Consider the following 21,529-nt stretch of genomic DNA (forward strand, 5'->3'; position numbering starts at 1 on the left):
TACTGAAAGGGAAAACACCCAAGTTCTTGTATTTTCTCTGAAATGCACATGTTTTCTTTAATCTTTTTTTGATGCCCATGATAAGATTTCTCATCTGCTGCCGTGTGTTCTTTCTTACTAGGACTCCAGCAGTTAGTACATGCTGCAAGACATCAAGTGGTTACATTTTCGTGGATGGCTTCAGCACTCATCCATGAGTGTATCTGTTAATTATCCTGCATTTAAATTAATGCTGATTAGATATATCAAGAGAGAGGTTGCTGAATGCAGAAGGCATACAATTATTAAATTGCTAATGCAGTTCACTCTTGGGGGGAGGAATCCGCAATTTTATGGTGTCATTGTGATCAATGTTAGCTCTGGTGTAAGTGATTTTATGTCGCAAAGTGGTGCACAAAGAGCACTTTTGCAGGATTATGTCCACAAATTACCTCTTTCTTTGCCTCAGTCATTTGTGACAATCGGCCTTCAGTTGCTTGGGAGACCTGCAGCATCCAGACCCCTCACTTGGGTTGCAGAGCCCCAAATGCATGCTTTAAGGCTGCTCAGAAAGATAAAAGCCAGGTTTCTGAAAGATGTACATACGAGACTATCTGGCTTCACCTAAACTGAGATAAATTTGGCATCACTGGAAGTTACTGGTTTTCTTTAGGAAGAAAAGCTACATATCAGACAGTGATTGTTATTCTAAACCACCTTAAACACAGATTTTCTGATAATCTTTGGAAGAACTAGGTCCATTCAAAGCATTAATTTTAGCATTATTATAGTGCACTGTGGAAGTGTTTTTTAATGGATACTCTACAGTAATCTAAAAGCATCTTGTAAGAGAGATTTATTTCAGTCTGTTCACATCAGTCTTTTTTCCTGCAGTAGGAAAGAGCCATGGCTTTGTTCCTTAGCATGCTACAGAGTGGGCAACAGAGCAGCCTGGCAGAATCTTAGGAATATTACATGTGATTAAGCACAATGGTAACAATATATTCCATTATTTTATATGATTACTGCCAAAGGATTTGCTTGACATTTTACCCTATCTAGATTTTAGGCAAGAGCACGATAAATTCATGAGTCCCTGCAAAGCTGCTGCATTCTATGTGCCATTTATTTCTTTGACAGTACGTGTCAGTTAGGCTTTCCCCTGACCCCCCAAAAATTCCTTGTGTCTTATCTCCCTCCTTTTCCCAGTATTATCTCTGTGGACATAAGCACATGGGAGCTCAGTTTGTGAATCTGCAAAACCAGATGGAACCTAAGCCGTAGTGTTTTCTGAAATTTAAAACCTCTAAATTTAAAAATTTTAAAATTCTTTTTATTTGCTCTCATATTCTGACAGTGATAGTCCAGCAAGAGCAGTAGGCAGGAGTGGTTTGTGTGGCCTGGAGTCTTCATGCCTGCCTTTAAATGCAGGGCTAATTGTGTTATTCTGTGTGTACTCATGTCTTCTCATATCCAGATCTAGGTAAATATATTTTGAATATGGTTATCCCAAAGGCTCTTTTTGTGGAGAGATTGAATGTCTTTCCTGCTGTCTAGTCCCCACACTGCTTGAATTTCCTTGGTTGCTGCAGTTCACAGTGGTGTGTCAAACTTCTAAACCTCTCTAGGCTGTGTTCCCTGGCTACTTTTGAGGGATCTGCTGCTTTTAGCTGAGACCTGCTCATCTGCAGCTGAGACTGGCCAAACCAGTCTGTGATCTACAGATTTTACAAACATACAATGAAATGCAGAGCTGCTCTAATTATTCATGTAGTTACTGGATCAGCTTGGTCTCTTACACATGAGCTGAAGGACAAATAAAAGAAAAATAATACAAAACAGTTGGCTTTCTGGGAGTGCTAGAGAGAAGGTGAAGAGGTCCATCAAGGTCAGCATCTATTTAGTCTTGTAAATACCAACCTGCTTAGTTTGAGCAGTTTATTTAAAAGTAAGGGGGAAGATGAGGGAAAGGAAAGAATTAGGTTGTTCCTTATTGAGTCTGTGAAGAGTGTGGAGAAGTTGCGTGGGAGTGCAGGTTGTTCTTTGTGTGCTTTGAATGCAGTGGTGAGTGCTGGGGAGTCTCCCAGCCCCGGAGCTGCTTCCAGGGCAAAGCCTGTGTTCCTGGCCCTCAGATCAGTCTCCAGGGCTCCTCTGCATGTGGAGGTGTTGCAAGATCTTTCTGGGGTAGGGAATTTAGAGTCCTCTAAATGATATTGAGTTACAGCATAAAGAGGTAAAAGTGTGTGATCCACATGCAAAGCTGTTTTGATCAATTTGTTTTGTAAACTGGGGGAACCAAGCCCTGTGATCATTAGGTAGGATAGGAAAACCTTTCTGGTACCTAGCAGAGTGCTGTTCTCTGCTGATCTGGTTGAGAAATGCCTCCTTCATAATTGGTGAATGCCTTGGTTTTTACCTGTCTTGCCTTAGCCCAAAGGCAGGAACCAGAGCTCTTTAAAAGACTTGGTTGACTTTGTCGGTTGTATCTAGTGATGGAAACTTCTCAAGTTACTTCAACAATGTGTATTAGGGTAGAAGGAGTGTAATACCAGTCCATCAGGAGTACTGGTTAATCAACTGGAATATCCTGTTCCTCTTGGCCCTCAGCCATGCTGCTGGATCACTGCTCCGGGGAGGATGTAGTGAGCAGTCTCCAGCGAGTATAGCATGACCTCCCTGGGTACCTGGCTGTTCCCTGCTAGTTTTTGAAGCCCTAATGGTGTTTCTGACAAGGTCACTGTTTTCTTGGCCAAGGAAAATTCCAAGACAAGAGTTGGATTTAGAACAAGTTAAATATTTGTGTGTGTTGAAAACATACATCAAGGCCACCAAGGTAATCTTAAATCTGCAAGTACCAAATGCTGGCAACAGCAGGGACTAAGGGGGGAAGGGAGAGCAAAGATCACCAGGGTTCACAGCTCTTGCTCCTTCATGATCATGTGAGTGTCTCAAGAGATGTAGCAGGGCATGGAGTCCCGGTATGGTCTGGCAAAGAGGGGAGACTTTGTCCCCTATTAATCATTTATTGCTGGGGTTTTGTTGAATGATGTCACAGCAGGAGTGTTCCATTAACTGGCAAGAAGTGATTGTCCAGACAATCAGGTCAGGCAGTGCTTAAGTGTCAAGGCACAGAGATCCACATGGACCTGCACTCGCCTGCCTGCAGCGCTGGTGCTTGTGATGAGCAGCACTCACCTCCCCACATCACACAGCCCCTGCAGAACCAAACCCAGTTCGTAGTGTCTGTTCATCCAGGGAACATGCACAGTTTTCTGTCTTTTCTCCAGCCTTTAACACCTACAGAAAATAGGACTGGGAGGGTCTGTGAGAGGCTGTGTAGTTCCTCCTGCTGATGAATCTTTAGTTGCTGTGGATCTAAGCCCTGCTGAGATATTTGGCATGGAAGGTGCTTGGTATGAGGCTGTAGTGTTTTCCATGGTGATGTGGCAGACCCAGGGACTCACTTGGCTCTTGAGGAAAGAGCTGATGGCCAGTCATCTGAGCAGAAGCATGTGTCTCTGCCAATTTTCCTTCTTTGCTCTTCCTCCTTCAGCACCAGGGCTCTCTCTGCAATTCGGATCTAAATATTATTCCTTCAGTTCTGATGGGATTGTATGTGTGCAAACCCACATGCATGTATGTGTATAGGAGGTGAGGCAGGCCATCAAATATATATGCAGAATGACCGTAACTTTGGCATAAGAAAAGATATTAGATAAGTGAAAGATGTCATGGAAAGCCTTGAGGGATACCTTGCTTAGTCCTTGAACGTGACTAAAATTAGCCAGAAATAGATGGCAACCCATCTTGTGATATGCCTTTTATTTTGAGTGATGGGACAAATTGCCAAAAGCCATGGATCTGATGCCAAGCTGCTGGCTGTGCACACAGGGCAAGATGCATCGTGTTGCAGTGAGGGTGATGGGAGACAAGGCCAGAAGCATGTTGGGCCACTATGCCTGGTGCCCCTTGTGCCAAAGCCACCTCAGCAGCATGGGCTTTGAGCCCAGGCGAGGGTTGGCACACTGAGGTGCTGTGTGGAAAGCCAGTTTTAGTGTCACTTCACAAATGGAGACCTGTCAAGATGCTTAAAAGGCATTAATCTGCCAAAATAGGTGCCCAGCTCTTTCCTTGTGTAGGCTGGCAGCTCAGTGAAGCTCTCTGCTTAGTCATCTGTCCTGCCTCAGTTACCCCTCTGTGCCTCACTGTCATCTCAGTGTTCACTGTCTCTCCTCCCCAGCCTCAAATCCCCATTCCCTCTGCTTTGCCCCAGTTTAGTTTTGTCATCTAAGTCATGCTAATTCATGGGGGTTGAACCACCTGCTCTTTGTCTTACCTGTGTGTCCTACTGTCCCCCATCCTTGATCTGGACTAAACTCCCCATGGCTCTGGTGCTGTCATCACTAGCTGTGATGCAGTTCACATGAGTTTAGCACTCTTGTATTCTGTGCCAGTTTGCCCTGGGGTAGCTGTGTGGGACCTGGCACCACTGTGTTTGTGCCACTGGGGCAGACCTGTCACAGCCTGGGCTCCAGCTGTGCTACTGACGTCCCTCTTCTCTACCAGCCTGGCAGGGATTTTGGCACTTGGGTGTGAAGGCCAACTTTTCCCGAGGGAGTGTGACATCCGGTCCAAAAACTATGCACCTGAGAAAGTAATTAATAATGTTCAGGTGATGGTGTGTGAATACAAAGAGGGTTTGTTCTCCAAATGCTCTTTTGAGCAGCAGCAAGATTATGACCTCTGAAGAGTAGGTAGGGTTACAAATGTATTGAAAATACCTCTGGAAGAAAAGGAGCTAGTCCTGCACAATATGTGTGCCTGAGAAGAACTGCAGAACTGTGCTGGAAAGTTGATGCTATTAAGAAGGGGAGAGGGGGCACGAGGGGAAGGTGACTGAATGTTTGTACATGGTTCTCCACCAAAGGACGATTGCCTGTGTGTAAAAATTGGGTCAGTGTCATCTCCCATCCCTTGGAGGAAGAGACAGTGTAGGCAGAAACTGCAGGTGGCATAGGAACTTCAGCAACTTCTGCCACCATCCCCTCCCTCCCCTGCAATGGTGACATTTTCATCTGAGACATGGATATCAAAGACTGCTGTATTCGGCTGTTGAGTTAATTAACACAACCTGGAAGTTGAGAATCTAGTTTGTGCCAATCTGACAACATGACCTCATTCGGAGGAATTAAAAAGGCTGTAATGAAAGTATAAGTTTCAGCAGAAATTCACACGTTTCTTGCTTCTATCTGTCAATGGCTGTACTAACAAAGAATGAAAGAAGAGCAGCTGCCTCTGTCAGGTACTGCAGGTTGCATTATAGTGCAAGCTGAGCCCCAGCCCTGCCCCTCAGGGCTTGGGCAGCTCAGTGTGTGGGAGGGGTGGGAGACTTTTGTCTGGCCGCTCCGAGTGGCACTGGGCATGTGCCTCAGGTGGGGCCTCTGCCCCAACACCTGGCCCTAGTGAGGGGCTTGGAGAGACCTTTTCCTTCCTGGCTTGGCAGTGTCCTGCGCTGCCTTGCCTGGATATTTATGACACTGAAGGCCACGGTGGTCTTCGTGTCAGGGTGGTCAGTTAAGCAGTGCACTATTTCTCATTTATGGAGAGACACAAATTGGGTGCTTTTTTTTTGGACTCAGGGACAGACTGTTGCTTAGAAAACTCCAGTTATCTATCTATGCAATTTGCAGGATTCCTGACGTCCCTTAAATAAAATAAGACATATTGGTTTGTACAATTATTATTGAAAATACATGTTACATTTTAAAATAACGTCAGGTGTATTTTGATCTGCATACATTTAGCAAATTCACTTTACAGCCTAGAAGTTGCATTTGCTGTGCTCATCTCATCCTAGCTAGCACATACTGCTGTATCTCACCCGTGCAGAGATGACACAGATGGTGCCTACCAAGGTGTTTTAAACTGTGGAATACCACTGTGGATCAGCCTCGTGTGTCCAGGTAAAGATCTGGTGGAGCTGTGATTGCTTAAAGACTATCAAAATATGGGTAGAGAAAATGCCCTTTGTTTTCTTCCAAATGTGGAGCTGGTGAGTGTCAACTCAGTGTCCACAGGCTCTGAGAGGAATTTTTCCCCAAAGCACTTGTGTTTCTATACTGTTAAATTTCCTGGTTCATTTAGACAGGGGTCTTTGTGTCACTGGGGATTTCTCGTTTTGTCAGCCTGTGCACACGTTGCTGTCCTACGAGGGATTTTGTGTCTGAACGAAGGGCTCCACCTCTCAGGGGTTTCGTGGTGGGACAGGGCATGAGGGAGCCTCCACCTACAGTTGCTTTTTTTTTCTGAATTTTTATAGGGCTGCTGAATATCAGGGAGAGGCTGGGGTACTGACTTGTACATGGTGGGAACTTAAAGAGAGGATCACTTGTACGTTGTTTTACCCCCCCAGCATTTGCTTATTGTTAAATCTGAACTGTGGTGTTCTCTGGGAGCTGTAACTGGTGCTAGTCTGAAACGGTTATGTTTGAATGGTATGTGCTGAGAGCTTTAACGTCTTCTAAAAATTACCTTTTTGGTATATTTTGAGCTTGTTACAGCTACTGTCAGCGGATCACATAGAGTTTCCTGAGCTGAGCTTATAATTGATGGCAAGCTGACTGCCCCTTTTGTTATGTGAATTATGTGCCAGCGTCTACAAAAGCTGCTCCCTGTGGGGGAATGGGTGTCTAATTTAAGATAGCTCCCTGGGGGAACTCAGAAGGCGATGAAAGCTCCATCCAAACTTCCTCCTCTGTGGTTGCTGAGAGAGTGTCTGGGTTTTCCCTGGCACTGTCGGTGGCCTCAGTCAGATCTGGTAATGTACTTTATAACTGAGTGATACCTGGCCCCTGTGCTTTGCTGAAGCTGGGGGGTAGCGTGTCTCTGTATGAATGCCAAGTCCTCCCCTTCTCCTTCCTGAGCACTGATAGGAATCCTCTCTCCACATGTCAGAATGTGCACAATGCCATTGTCAGCCAGGGCCTTTGACTTCTTCTGCTCTTGTGTGAGTAGTAGTCAGGGAAGCTGAACACTGAATCCAGCAGGCAGTGATTTGCTGGCATGACCTTCCCTGTTTTCACTGTGCCAGCCTAGCTTCCCTTACTGCCTCCTGACACTGAAAAGAGAAAATGTTCATCCACACCACTACGTATTCTGAGGGCTGTGGTTAAAATAAAATGCTCTTTAACTCAGTGGTAGTATTGATTCATTTTTGTTGCCTGAGCCACTATCAGTAGAGGGCTGTGGAGTAAAGACTCTGTGTTAACATATATGATTATTGGCAATATGGATCTGCAGGGAGGGCTGGGACAGTTAGTGAAAAGCCACAAACTGCCTTAAGGGAAAGTTGTAGGTGTTCAGTGAGGCCAGGCGTTTGTGCTGCCATTATTCTTCACAGATCTTACGGTAGATCCCATAAGCCCTAAATGTGTGAGGCATTCCAGAAAACTTGCACAGGAGCTAGGGAAATCAGAGGCCCAAGTACTTGTGGAGGCAAGTAAGCTTTACTGTATGAACAATGGATTGGGAAACTGCAATCTTATATCTTTGACAGCTACAGTCTTCTTTTACCTGGGTCAGATGAATTCAAGTGCAAGGTGATGAAACCTGCAGGAGATAAAGGTCATTTTCTTATGGGTCATTTCCCCAGCTACAGGTGGGATCCATTTGTGGAGAAAAGCAGAGACAAAACCAGTGATTCTGGTGCTGTGGTAGCTGTTATTTATTTTTAGATCACAAAAAGAAAAGGATGGCTATGTTCATATGAGAGCAAATTAAAAATACACAACAGAGGAGTAAGTTAAAATGCTTATGTAATAGTTTTTTCTCCAACGTCCTCTGCGTTATTGCTCAGACATAGGTATTGGTAGGAGGAGCTTTTACTGATAGGTTGTGATGTTTCTGAATAGAGTGGGGAGTGGTGATAATTGCATTTAAGTGCTCTGTGTGTTCTCAGTGTCCCTGGGTTCCTGCTCCTGGTGATGCTCATGCAGGTAGCAGTGGGGAGGAGGTGAGCTACATGAAGGCATTGAAAAGCACCTGAAATTTTTTTATGTTTTCAAGCACTGACAAAGGTGGTGGGAGTTGGACAGCCTGAGGGGCCTAACTGAGCAGTCTGGGATGAACGGACTGAGACTGGGGGCTGCCAGCAGCATCAGAAGAACAGTTCCTTTCAGAGAGTGGCTCAGTGGATACTGAGCTGAGTAGCATAAATTCATTGTCTCCAACCCTCTCCAGTAACTTTGGAGTTACTACTACTGCCCTCTGTATCAGGCTTAAAAACTGAGTTAAATTTTGCTGAAAAGCCTCTTGTTTCTGTGGTATAGCATCGTAATGGATCATAAGTTGTGCTTGTTCAGTTTCCCTCATTGACATTTTGGGGCAGTGAATGTGTAAATGAATACTGCCTTCCCTATCCTGCACCACTTAATTTTTGTGCTTGGCTCACTCAGTTTGCTGTGTGTCTCCATTCTCATCCTTCCCATTCCTATGTCTGTTTCTGATCCCTGCTGGTTTTCTCCTCCCCTCTCAGTTGCTTAGTTTCAGTGACTTGCTGCCTGCTGGGTCAGTGCTGCTTGCAAAAATAACCATACCCGCTCCTGTTTGTACTTGATTTCCCATCTGCACTGGGAGGGCAAGTGTGGGATTCTCCCAGGGGAACTGAGCCCTGTGAACCTGAGGCCCATGGCCACTGTGTCTGCTGCTCCACAGGAGCCTCTTTAACCACTGGCTGGAGGGAACAAAGGAAGAGGGTGGCTCAGCTCTGCTTTTACTGAGCTCACTGCCCAGTCTCACCAGCAAACCTGCCTGTTTGACTGTGGGGGACCAGAATGACGGGGATAAGGTGGATCAGAGCGTTTGCTCAGGGATCTTCTAAACACCTGTTCCCTCCTAGCAGTTTGTTTTAGTTAAGACAGCGGTTTGTTTTGGTTCTTTTCTTTTGTGACTTAACCTTTCATGTGTTTTGGAGGTTTTGGTCTCAGCTCAAAGCTTTCTGCTTCAGCATAACGGGCTGCTTGTGAACAGGTTGCAAACTGACTGCCCACAGCACCTTGCCTGAAGGGAGAGGAGCAGCCAAACCAGGGGCATGTCATGCCCCGCTGGAGCTGTAGGAATAGGGAACCCGGGTGGCTTCTGCAGCTTCCCTTGCCCCAGTCAGCTGGTGATGTTGGCCAGCACCACAGCAGCAGGAGGATTTGCAAACCATATAGTTGCTAAGACATTAGTGCTTGTGACACGGGGCTACTGAGAAAGGAGAGGCATAAGGGGCTGTGTGCAAGACCTATTCGTGAGGGTGCTCTGTTACCTGTCCAGAAATGCTGTGCTCTGACTGGCACAATTTGATTTCATCTTGATTGGATTATTTTAGTTAGTGTTAAGCACAACTGTAGGTATTTTTTTTTAGCTGTGTTTGTGCAAAATTGCTGCAACGCTCTCTCCCTCTAAAAAAAGCCCCAAACCAGCACAGGTGCCTGTTTTCTTCAGTCAAAAGAGAGTCAGACACTAAACTTTTCAAGGTTCTAAGGAACTTAAGGGACATTTTGTTGTCAACACTGAGATGAAGAACATGATTTTGATGTTAACTGTGTGCTTGCAGCCTGGGCAGCTGTGAGTCAGCACAGAGGGCACCAGGGAGCTGGGGCTGCCAGCTATTCCCAGCCAAATGTTTTGCTTTGGGGTTGCTTTGCACAGGTGTTTTGTTAGCTGCAAAACATCTATTTTTCCCGAAGCTGGTCCTTTTACTCAGAAAAATTAAATACAAAAAAACCTGTGCACTTTCTGCCTCAGTTTTCTTCCCCTTGTTCTATTTTTCTGGGATCTCTGGACTTTACTGGAGTTACCAGCAGGTGCTGGTACAGGTACCTGTGGGTTTTGTGACCAAGGGAGGACTAAGAAATAAATGCCTGGACATACAGCTTTGATTTCCATCTCATGGCTACATATCAAAAATAAATAGTGCTCCAATTTCTCCAGTAAAATGGGATTTTCTTAGTATCAGTTGTGAACTTCTGGGCTCCCAGTCAACCTTTTCATTTCTAACCTATCACCAGAACAAAAGGCAGGTTCCCAGCATGGGGAGGTTGACAGTGAGAGTCCATACATTTGTGGCCGTGCTTGCAAACTGTCTGCTGGATGGAGTGCCTGAGAGACACACAGGCAGCTGAACAGCTCAGCACATGGCTAACATCAAATTAATGGCATTATTTCTGAAAGCAAATTCCTACTGAAACACAGTTACAGTCAATGTTCACATTCATTGCTTTTGACAGCCTGATATAACATAATTTAATTTAGATGCCCAGATGAGAGAGAAGCATAGGCATTTTTTAAAAAAAATGAAAATAAAAGCCCACTCTTTTTATACATAAAACACCTGCTTGAAGGAATAAATTAGTAGCCATACAGTGCAATTGGTTTGTAAGAGCCCCTGGATTTCAGGGGAAAGCTCTGTTTAATGATCAGTAGGGAAGGCTACAGCAGGAGTGCTTTTGCCACTTTGGTGTTCTAGCAAATGCTTGACGTTAGGTCCTTGTCAGGCTTTGGTCTGGGGCCAGAAGGGTTTGGGAGGGCACTCGACTGTTTCAGAGAGCAAGCTGGCCATGTGTGCCCTTCACCTTTATCTTGTTAGGCAAATGCTGTAAGAGAACTACAAATACAGACTCTCTTTCTTAAGTTGCCATGGCTGCACAAGGCAACGATATGCTCGCACTGGCAAGGCCAACAGCCAGAATCAGAAGTTTTTCTAAGTATTTGCTTATTTGCTAATTGCATGACTGTTCTCTTTTGAGGTTCTCCTTGTAGGAAAGAAGTGTTTTGTTCGTTTCTACCTCCCAGGCTGCCCTGAAGGTCTGTGTTTGGCTGTGTCACATGGTTTGGGAATATGTAAGTTGTGGGCTGGCAGTTTTGTAAAAGCTGTGGACCCTTGCCCAATGTGATACACTGGGGGCTGTCTCTTGGTGTCCAGCAGAGACATTTAGATTTTAACTGCACCTCTCCAATAGCTGGAAAAGAAGGTGAGAAAAGATGTTTTTCAGGGGAGTGCCATACCAGCAGGGGCAGACAGCATTCTCTCTTCCCAACAGCTCATGTCATAGCTTGTGCTCTGGGACTGACTGCTTGGCTGTGCAATGAACCAACCTCCTTAGAAAACCGACCAGGCTACTGCAGAACACCTCTGCAAATCCCTTTAAGTCATCCTCTCCAATGCAGACCTTCTGGGTTGAGACCCAAATGGCAAATGAAATCAGTTTAAAAGTTTTGGGGTGTGCGTGGAACAGCCTAATATTGAACAATGGTTTGAATGGTCTAGTTTGGGAGTTTAAATGTAAGTAGTTAAAATCAGATAAACTGGTTGTCAGGTGATGTGGATATTGTTCTTAACACACCACATTTACACTTTTAGCATCAGGCTCCATCCCTGGGTCGGAATACCCCTCTGCAATCAGAGATCCAATGGATCTGCGTGTTAACAAGTCCGTGTGTTAACAAGTTAGGGCCGTTTGATTTCTACTTTACTTCACTCATTATTTATTTGTTCTGTTTATTAAAATGTATTTATCAATTTTTCTTGACTTCCTCTTTGTCCCTTTGCTGTGGTATCTAAACACCTACAGAGATCTGTGCCTCAGAGAGGACTGGGCTGCTACACTGGAACCTGCTGGGTGCTCAGGGCAAGCTACAGCTGAATGGGTTCTGTGGAAGGGCCATAATCCAGACCCCTGCCAGCTTTTGTTTGAACTGCTGAGAGACTTTTATGTTTTTGTACAGGGCCAGGTTGCTCTGGAGTTGCCATGTGAATTTTCCCAGCCCCCTGCAATAATGCTGGAGGTGTTCTCTCGCTCTTACAACTGGCTGCACTGGGAAAGAGGCTGTGCTTTGTAAATGGTGTCTGAAGCGATGGTTGCCCCTTGGCTCTTCACCCAGCAGTTGTCCTTAGGTTAGGTGCTTGCTGTCAGGAGGCTGCTGGTTGGGCTGTATCACCTTAGGCCTGTGTGTCTTGGCAAAGCTGGGAGTGCCCACAAGGTCTCAGTGTTGCTTGCAGATGTTTTATTTTCAAGACTTGTGCAAATATCAGGTGCAAACAGGATTTTTTCACCTGAGTAAGTAGTAGAACAGCTGGGATATACAGTACAGTCAAGGCTGTTTCTGTGCTCCTGGTGCTTTTCCTGGGAAAATGAGCTTGAGATTCTTTCTGCTCTCTGAACCCACTCAGGCCCCTGTGCTATGAGAGACAGGCAGGAAAGCCTGGAGCCAGCATCCATATGGCTGGTTCAAGAAATAAATGGAGAAAGGATGAAGTGAGGAATAATCTGGGTAAGAAAAAAAAATACTAGGAGATTGATCCTGTTAACTATCCATCTCCTCCTCTCTGTCATCTTCCTCATCCTTGCTTTCCTAGTTGTCCTAGCTGCTGGTTACGATGCATTGAGCAGGTCAGCCCTAAAGCTTCTGACCTTGTTGCTTGGCACAACCTTTGATTCCATTTTAACTCTCATCTAAAACCTCATGTTCATCTTGTATCAAAGCTGCACACGACAATCTATTCCACAGGAGTTACTCCTTCCTGCTCTTGCTTACAGAGATTTAGCAGTTCATATAAAGGTGACTGCCTTTCCCTGGTGTATTTGGTTTCTGTGGCCAGGTTTTGGTGGAGGGGGGGCTACAGGGGTGGCTTCTGTGAGAAGCTGCCAGAAGCTTCCTCAGTGTCTGATAGAGCCAATGCCAGCTGGCTCCAGGATGGACCTGCCGCTGGCCAAGGCTGAGCCCATCAGGAATGACAGTAATGCCTCTGTGATGACATATTTAAGAGGGAGAAAAAAAAGTTATTGTGCACGTGAAAATTGTAGCCAGAGAAGAGCGGAGTGAGAACGTGTGAACAGCAAAGTAGACACCATGGTCAGTGCAGAAGGAGGACCTCCAGGTGCCAAAGCTGAGGCCCTGCAGCCTGTGGAGGACCATTGGGGTACAGAGACCCACCTGCAGCCCATGGAGGAGCGCATGCTGGAGTGGGTGGATGCCTGAAGGAGGCTCTGACCCTGTGATGGAGCAGGCTCCTGGCAGGGACCAGCTGATCCATGGGGAGAGGAGCCCATCCCATGCTGGAGCAGGTTTTCCTGGTAGGACTTGTGGCCCTGTGGGGGACCCACAGTGGAGCAGCCTGTCCCTGAATAACTGCACCATGTGGATATATGACCCACGTTGCAGCAGTTTGGGAAGAACTGTTGCCTGTGGGATGGACTCATGCCGGAGAGGTCCACTGAGGACTGTCTCCCATGGGAGGGACCCCATGGGAGCAAGGAAGGACTCCTTTCCCTGAGAAGCAGCAGAAACAACAACTGACTGCAACCTCCATTCCATGTAGCCCTGCACTGTTGGGAGAGAGAGGGTGGAACTTGGAAGGAGAGAGTTGTGGAGGGAAGGTGTTTTTAAGTTGTATTTTACTTCTCATTCTCCTTCTCTGATTCTGTTTGTAATAAATGTAATTAATATCCCCACTTTGGGTCTGTTTTGCCCGTGGCAGTGAACAGTAAGTGACCTTTCCCAGTCCTTATCTCAACTCATGAACCCTTAATTATATTTTCTCTCCTCTGTCCACTTGCAGAGGGGAGTGAGAGAGTGGCTTTAGTGAGTGTCTGGAGTCCAGCCAGGGTCAACCTACTACACCTAGGTGGATATTTTGTTTTTCATCTCAACATCTCAAATCTGTTCTTGATGTGATATAATTGATTCTCAGCTGTGTTTCCTTCCTGCAAATTTTTGCTAGATCCTAGTTTGGGAAATGGGAGAGAAGGTCTCTGGCTGTCAGTTACATGCTGATAGACCAAAATGAGATGCTCAGTTTGATGTCTGAAATTACTAGCAGATACTGCAAAACATGATTCAGGCCCTAGCAAGCGCTCGGTCGGATTGCCTGATTTACTCAGTGTCAAAGTTGTTGCTGGTTTCAGCCAGATAGAAACAAGCTCTTGTATTTGGTTCAGAATGGGTAAGTGGGAAGCTATGCCCAAAACCCAGACCATAAATGATACACCAGTAGCACAAGGAATGCCATTTAAGTGCTGTTTTTTATATTTGTGGCCTTATTATTTTTCTCACAGGAAGTGAATTTCTGCTATGCAAAGGTTTAAAAATAAATCGGAAAGTGACGTTTGGACCCCCGCTTTTCCTGTGGTGTAACTCATTTTTGCAATCCTTTATTTTTCAGTGTGCAAGAAGTGATTATATGTTTTGTGTCTACTCTTTGTGCACAGTAATTTTTCATGCCAATGTGTGCATTGTGATATCTGTCACAGACAGTAAAGCAAAGCTCTTGACAAACTATATGCAGTAGTAATGAAAAGGGTGGGGTTTTAAAGTCTGCTTTGATACGGCAACGCTCGGTATGGTTTGTTGAGTAGTCTGTTCTGAAATGTGAATGTATCATAATCAAATTCATATCAATTGTTCCCACATTTAACTTTGAAGAAGGCATGGAAAAATACCTGCTTTTTGTAACAAGTTTAACATAGCAGCCTAATCATTTCATTAATGGTTTCCTCCCTGGGATTACATTTTCAGAGCCACGTGTGATCATTTAATTGTGTGCCTTCTCATTAATAATGAACACAATTAAAGTCCCACTATGGTGCTTTGAGAATGCACCCTTTGCAGTGAATGCTGCCTCCACGCAGAATATCCCAATATTACAGCAGTTCTCCAGCATTTTGGCTATCTGAGTCCCTTGGCACAGACTGGCAGTGCCGTTACCATACCCGTGTTGCCTCTGAAACGCTTGCGGCTGTTTTATGTGACTGTGTCTGGCTTTTTCAGCCAACCAGTGGTGTCCACTGGCAGCCTCTGGAGATTTTACTTGGTGATTAAATAATAATGTAAGAGCTTGATTCTTTGAGAAAAAGGTAAAAAACAACAGCAATATCATGAGCGTGATGGGGGATGAGTGTTAAGACCTCTGTTTATTTATCTGTATTTACTCAGCCCTTGAGGACTGGAGAGGAAAGCTCCCGTAATGTGCTGTCAGAGAATGTGTCTGCCCAGGAGATAAGCAACTGTCTGCTTTAGCAAGCAGCAGATTACAAAATGGCTTTTGCAGCCGCTGTTTCAGCCTCCCTGGAAACACGGCCAGTTTTGAACGCCAGGAAGGCCCTGGCGCTCAAGTGGGATTTTCTACTTCGCCAGCAGTAAAGCAAAGTGCTCGTGTAGGGCTGTCAGTACAGTTCACTTCTACATGGGCCGAGGGGTGGCCTTCAGGGTCCTCCTGGAGCCCCTGATGTGGTGTGGGCACCTGCCAACACAGGGGCTGCGGGTCCTGCCTGAGCCACAGCCGGGTCCCCAGCGCTGCGGGGTGCCCACAACTAGCAGTGCCTCATGACCTACATGTTGTAGGGTGTTTCCTAGAAAGCTTAGGAATGGAAATATTAATTATTAATGCACATACCTATGCTCATGTATTTATAGTTATGTAGAAATATACATGCAATGTATATAAAAGAAATAATATTGTGAAACTGAACACAAAATGGTGCCACTAACCTAACTCAACCCACCTTTCGTTTCCCCAGCCCTGGAGTGGGTTGCTGTTGGATACAGAGCTGCCATCTTGACTCAAAAACTTAGGTATTTGATTGGGGAAAAAAACACCAACTGAACCAGCAACATAAGGAGTGTGTCCCCTCTGTGGTCACTACCAGTGTCTGTCTAGAGCTACTTATGCTTCTTAAAGCCTTTCATGGGTTGTCACTGAAACTGAGCAATATTGAAAGGCAACACAGATTATAGGTTTTCTAAGCAGTATTAACCTGTCAAGAGCAAGGGCTTATAATCTTACAGTTGCTGGAAAAACTGGATTATTTGTACAATAATGTTAATTTCTCCTGAGGCTATGTAGTTAGGTGTATGAAATCTGACCTTTAGTGTTCCCTAACCCTGAATGAAAATGGGCCCCTTGGTCACTTTTTCACTTGATTAACCTCTTCTGGCTTAATTCACTGTCGTGCCAAATGCTGAGTTTAAACTTTCTCACAACTATTTATTTTCAGAGAGGCTGACGATACCAATAGCAGAAGGGAGATAGATGCATAGATGCCAAAGTGGAATGTCACGATCTCTCTTTGTCTGGAAGTAAGGTACTTTGTAAGGGCAAGAAGGATGGTTCTGTGCACAGAGATGATCACAAGGACTGTTTTTTGAAGGTTGTTTCAATGCAATCATACTTGTAAAGTTTACTCTAGCTTCTATCCAGTATTTAGTTCGTTAAGGTGTTGACACAATTTTGCTGAAATTTTTCTTAAGTGGATTATGCTCTAAGCCAGTTTTTCAAAGCAAACAGATGGCTTTTCAAACAGACCATGCCCACAGATTTTTTTTTTTTTTAATAGTGTCTCTAGAATTATGACAGCTCTGTCAGAGGGGGCTGGTTTGTCATTAATTTTCTCATGACAGATGATTCAAAATCATTTTTGCTCCTTCAGCTTGCTCAAATGAACCAGCTGTTTAAAAATAAAAACCACAAGGAGACTAAGACATAAATCCATTGAACTGCACATGAATGGAATTGCACTATTTTGATAAGACCATTTCTGTTTTTAGACCACTGTAAAATAAGAATGTCTTCAAAATATTGGAAGTATGCTCAGGAGGAGTGTGTTTCTTCCCAAAACCTGAAGACATGTTGTGCATTGCCTCAGACAAAATCTGTAATCCGAATTGCCTGGTTACTCAAATCTGAAATAAGAATGTGCATAAGGGAGGCTCAGCACTTTCACATAGGGTGTGAAGTCCCTTGGCTTCTGGGGACTTCATATGTGAGTCTTGGCAGGACAGACTCAGGCTGTCACCCTCCAAGTGGTGTATTGAATCCCAAATAGCTCCCTTCAAATGAGTGTCTCAGTCCCTAGAAAAACACACAGTTTGTGGGCCATCCCAGAAAGATTTCCATGCTTTGCCCTCACCCTGAGAAGGAGAAGATGTGAAGAAAGTGGCAGAGGCTGTCCCATGTTTTGGACTTAGTTGCTCTTGGTGCTGTAATGACAACTATTTTGAGTTGCTTCTTGCTCTAGAGGGATTTTTCTGTTCTTGGGCATGAATACGTAGCACCAGGTTTTGACTTGGAGAAGTTAAGGCTGCAGAGCATTGGCACGCTGATTTTGCCAGCTGGTTGGTACAGCCTTTGGTGTCTTCGGTCCTGTGTGCACGATAGAAAAAAGCAACCACCCCACTGCAGCCAGGGTTATTTAATCCTAGAACCAAACTACTTAAAACTGCATTTGTGCAGTTTGGAGAGATTGAAGATGTATTGAGGAGATACACCCTTTTTTGTAACATCATGCTGTTATTAGTGATATATACTTTGCTTATGTGGCAGTGTTGTCCCCCTCACTACAGCACTGGCACTATTCCTGTGGCATTTACAGGCAGGGAGGGAGACTCAAGTGGTGTGGGCTGGGTGCTTGGGGCAGCTGTGGGGCTCTTGAATTCCTGCCTGCTGCCTTTAACAGTAAGTAAAACCTCTGACCTAAAAGCAAGATCACAGCTATGTGAAATATCTGCTGCATAATTTATTCTTGTTTTGGTTTTTTCAAGCCCTGCCTTCTCACTGGATCCAAAGCTGTTTGTCTGTGTATTCCCATAACTGTCATGCTGCCGAGATACAAATCCCTTCAGAAGAGCTTCATACCATGTAGCAGAAAGCCGCTCGCGCAGTCCCAGTGCTCTTTGTTATTCGCACACCGAGCTGTATTCCCAGCATCTGGGTAGTGATTTGCATCGTTCAGCAGGGACAAATTCATGACACCAGGAGATGAGGCAATCACGTTCTCAGGCACAGGCTGCTGTCCCTGGATGACGTGGTTTCCCACGTGGTGTTTACCAGTGCAGCAGACTTGCAAGCCACCATTGTTTCTTTGTTGTGAACATTGTTTGCAGGGGCTCAGGCGCTGGGAGTCCAGTGCCAGGCGCTGGGAAAAAAGGAACTGTGCTCATCGGTGTGGGATAAATCCTTCCTCTTATCTCTGGCGAAAGGGAGAGTGGAGAGATGTTCCCGCTGATGGAGGGTGTCATGTTGTGACTCATCCAACACATCTGGTTTGTTTTGAAAACCAAAGGAGGGGCAGTGATCACTCGCCCCTCCAGCAAGCCCCAGGTCCTGCTATAATATCTGTTGTCTCCTCTGAGACCCGTGGAAGTGCCTGTGGTCCACAGGAGGTCAGGATGGGTTACAGGGATGCAAATGTGCTGTTTCAGCCAACAGAGGTATTGCTTCTGAATATGTGTGTAACCGGATGCAGTGGGTGCTGTGCTTTGAGCACTACTTTGGGTGACATTAGGAGAAGAGGAGCTCAAGTTCTTAGTGATACTCAATTTTAATGACCAGATGCATGTCTTGGCTTTTATTTATTTGTATCCTGTAGCACCAGGATCTTGTCGCTTCACGGCACTTGACATATCAGTGCTGCATAAATATTCATTTTGGCATTTCTGAACACCACCTCCTTAATACAAATTTCATGTAACACATTTTTCCTGATTGTTGCAAATTGGATTGACATCCTTTTAGTCACCTCACCTTTACATGCCTTGAGAAGATACAGAAGCAGCCCTTTGCTCAAGAAGTCTCATTCCCATTCACCTGCTCTAAGGTCCCAAACAAAGTGGTTCAGATGCATTCCCTGCAGCGCTACAGGGTGATGTGTTTCACTTGGGCATGCAGCTTGGCCTGCCTCTACTGCAGGAGGGCTCAAGGCTGGGTAGCAAATCTGGGGGCAAGAAGGGTTGGGTTACCAGGGTCTCACAGCTCACAGGGGCTCCTTGGCTGGGGACACACAGCCATTGCCGTGTGGGATCTGATGCCAGGGAGCAAGGACGGAGAAGTGGCATGGGTAGGGAAGTACCATGTGCCATCTCTGCCCTGTTCCTGGCAGGTCCTTGCTCTTGACTGTGGAAGAGGAAATGCCTTCCCCCACAGCTTCCTTCAGTGCAGGCCCAAATTACCTCCCAAGGGGTGGTGACCTGGAAGTGGTGGGAGTCTGGTGTCTGTCCAGTGTGCTGGCTGTGCTGCCTTCCTCACTGAGCTGGTGCCAGGCTGCAGAAGGAGCTTCGGTCCCGTTCATGGAGAGCAGAGTGGATTTGGGATGGGAGCTGGGACCTGTTCCATGGCACTGAGCAACATGCCCCAGAGACAAGGAGAGCAGTGCTGCTGCTTGTGGCCCCGAGTGATGTGTGCAATGCCTGACTCTCTCCTGCGTGTCTGTCTGTGCATCCTCAGGGCCAAGGAGATCTCCTGAAGAGCGCCAAGAACGAAGCCCTGGAGAACATGAAGCAGATCCAGCTGGCGTGCCTGTCGTGCGGACTGAGCAAAACTGGAAGTGGGCACGTGGATCCCAAGTCAAAGCGGAGCCTGGAGGCGATACAGGAGAAGGATACCGGAGATGAGAATGGGAGACTGTGAGGGGAGGCAGAGCTGTCGCATTTGTCACAGATTTCAATAACTCTAAACTATTTTTTTAAAGCATTTAAAAATTCACACGGGAGTGCCCTCTACAGGGTGTGATAGTATTAAAATCCTCACAGTGTCAGTATTTTAATGCAGTTAATTTGTCTAAGTTAAGCTCCAGTAGTGAGATTTCTAATGAAGCCAAGCTGTCTGTGTGCAAGTGCGTGTGTGTGCACGCACATGCAAATCCTGTAGACGCCCTCTCATGCATTGCATTAGCCATTTGCTAATTTATTCCTTTGTCATCTTTGAATAGGCCTGTTCATTCTGAAGATCAAAACAAATTGAGAGCACTTGTATCAGTTCCGGGCTTTATTTTGCTCTCCAGCTTTTTATCATTTAACTTATAGGTTACATTACTGTTACGCTGTTCAGGCAAACAAACAGAATGCAACAAATATCACTGACAGCTGTTTTTGTGAGGGCAAAACCGGTGGTTTGCTGCAGACCCTGAAGGTGATTTTTAATGAACAACTACAACCATGTAAATGTGGTATCAAATGGTCAGAGTTGCTAGGTAGATTATCAGTAGATTTGAGGTGTATCTTTTGCTGAATTTTAGCAAACTGCTCTTCAGGGTACACCCAGAGAGCACATACTAATGTAAGAACTAGCTGATTTATTTCATTCCAGCAAAACATTGCCACCTGGTAGATCTGCAGGACAGTTGCAGTCTTTACTGATAGGCATTAACTGAAGTAGTAATGAACACAGCTAGTCAGCCCTGTAGCTATGAGGAGAGCTGTGAACACCCTTTGGTGGTCATGAACTCTGAAAGTGAGCTTCAGACCATTCTGAAGCACCCAGTGGTGCCAGTATTGGAAGGAAAGTTTTCCAGATTTCACAAAATGTGAACTTTAGTGCAAGAGGTGTGAGAGGTCAGACCTTGCTTGCTGCCTTCTGCTTGGATGTTGAAGTCAGTTGGATGAAGCAAGCAGGATCTGGCCTTACGTTTTTGTGGTTGAGAATCGTGCTGGGCTAGAAATTTAAAGCAGGGCCGGAGAGCTGCTACAGATGTAGTGTGGAGAAATAGCTTGGGGAAAAACAGGGTACCAGCGTTTTTGTGCAGCAGTTACAAATATCCTGACTCGTGTCGTATGCTTAGGGTAGTTCTGAGACCTGGCTGCCTCTTAGTGCCACTGCAGAAAGGAGACGGAGAATGTCACGAAGCAATGCATCCTCATCCCTCCCGGTGTCCGGCTCATGTGTGCTCACAACATTCATTTCAATCATTTAAGTACTGTGCTTGAGTGTAGTTATTTGTGTTACCTTTAACAGGACTAAGTATTTTATGGTTATAAAAAAAAGACTATATTTATTTAAAGCATTGCTTTTATTTTTAAAAGCTACTTTTTAAATTAATTTGATTAACAAATATGCTAATTTTCTGAACTTAACAAAAAGTAATTGCTGAAAGTTTGATCATTGGAAAATCTTATATAGCTATTGTGTTAAGTTATTTTTGACTTCTTAATAACACTATTATGTTCATGTTGCACATTACTGAGAGAGTAAAGCTTTGAAACAACTTTGACCCATGTTTTTACAGTGATTTAACATAGAAGGTAAACAGTGATTCTGGATAAAGGTGGGTTAGAGTGGGTAAGTTGCTTGAGAGAAGGTCTTGCTCTAACAGGAACTGTGTTATTGCAAAGGTTATGATTCAGATGCCTTAAATACCATTTCAGTAAAATTTGCCATACTTGTTCAGATCCAGCCATAAATCCTCTGTTTATTTCTCTATTATGAGAGTGTATTCAGGCTTCACTGAGGTCTGGGGAAGTGTATTTTGTGTTTCAGGCAAGGCATAAAGCCAGATCAATGGTATAAGTGTGCACATTCACATTTTACCCTCTTGGGTTATCTTCTCAATTTCATCATGGGTTTTATTTATATAAAAACACCACTTGGCCTTCAGTATTTTCAGTTAGGAAGGATGGAAACTGTTAACCTAGCAACACCAGTTGCAAGGGGTCAGCCTTTGGAAAGCATCTCTCGGAACAGAGAGGTGGCTTGCTTCTTGGTGCTTCATTTAAACCTAGAAATAACTTGATTTTCTCA

The 21,529-nt window shown here is 45.0% G+C and overlaps 1 protein-coding gene across 1 annotated transcript in view; it reads left to right on the top strand.

Annotated features, from left to right (window-relative positions):
• Positions 1-21,180, top strand: part of PLCL1 (phospholipase C like 1 (inactive)) — a 190,415-nt gene extending 169,235 nt beyond the window's left edge. Inside the window, exon 6 of the mRNA XM_050340126.1 lies at positions 19,241-21,180. Within this exon, the coding sequence (XP_050196083.1) occupies positions 19,241-19,423 (183 nt within the window). The 3' untranslated portion in view covers positions 19,424-21,180. The remainder of the gene's footprint in view (positions 1-19,240) is intronic.
• Positions 21,181-21,529: the final 349 nt, after the last annotated feature.

The sequence above is a fragment of the Myiozetetes cayanensis genome, unplaced genomic scaffold (genome assembly GCF_022539395.1).
Source record: "Myiozetetes cayanensis isolate MyiCay16 unplaced genomic scaffold, myiCay2020 scf9, whole genome shotgun sequence".
NCBI lineage: Eukaryota > Metazoa > Chordata > Aves > Passeriformes > Tyrannidae > Myiozetetes > Myiozetetes cayanensis.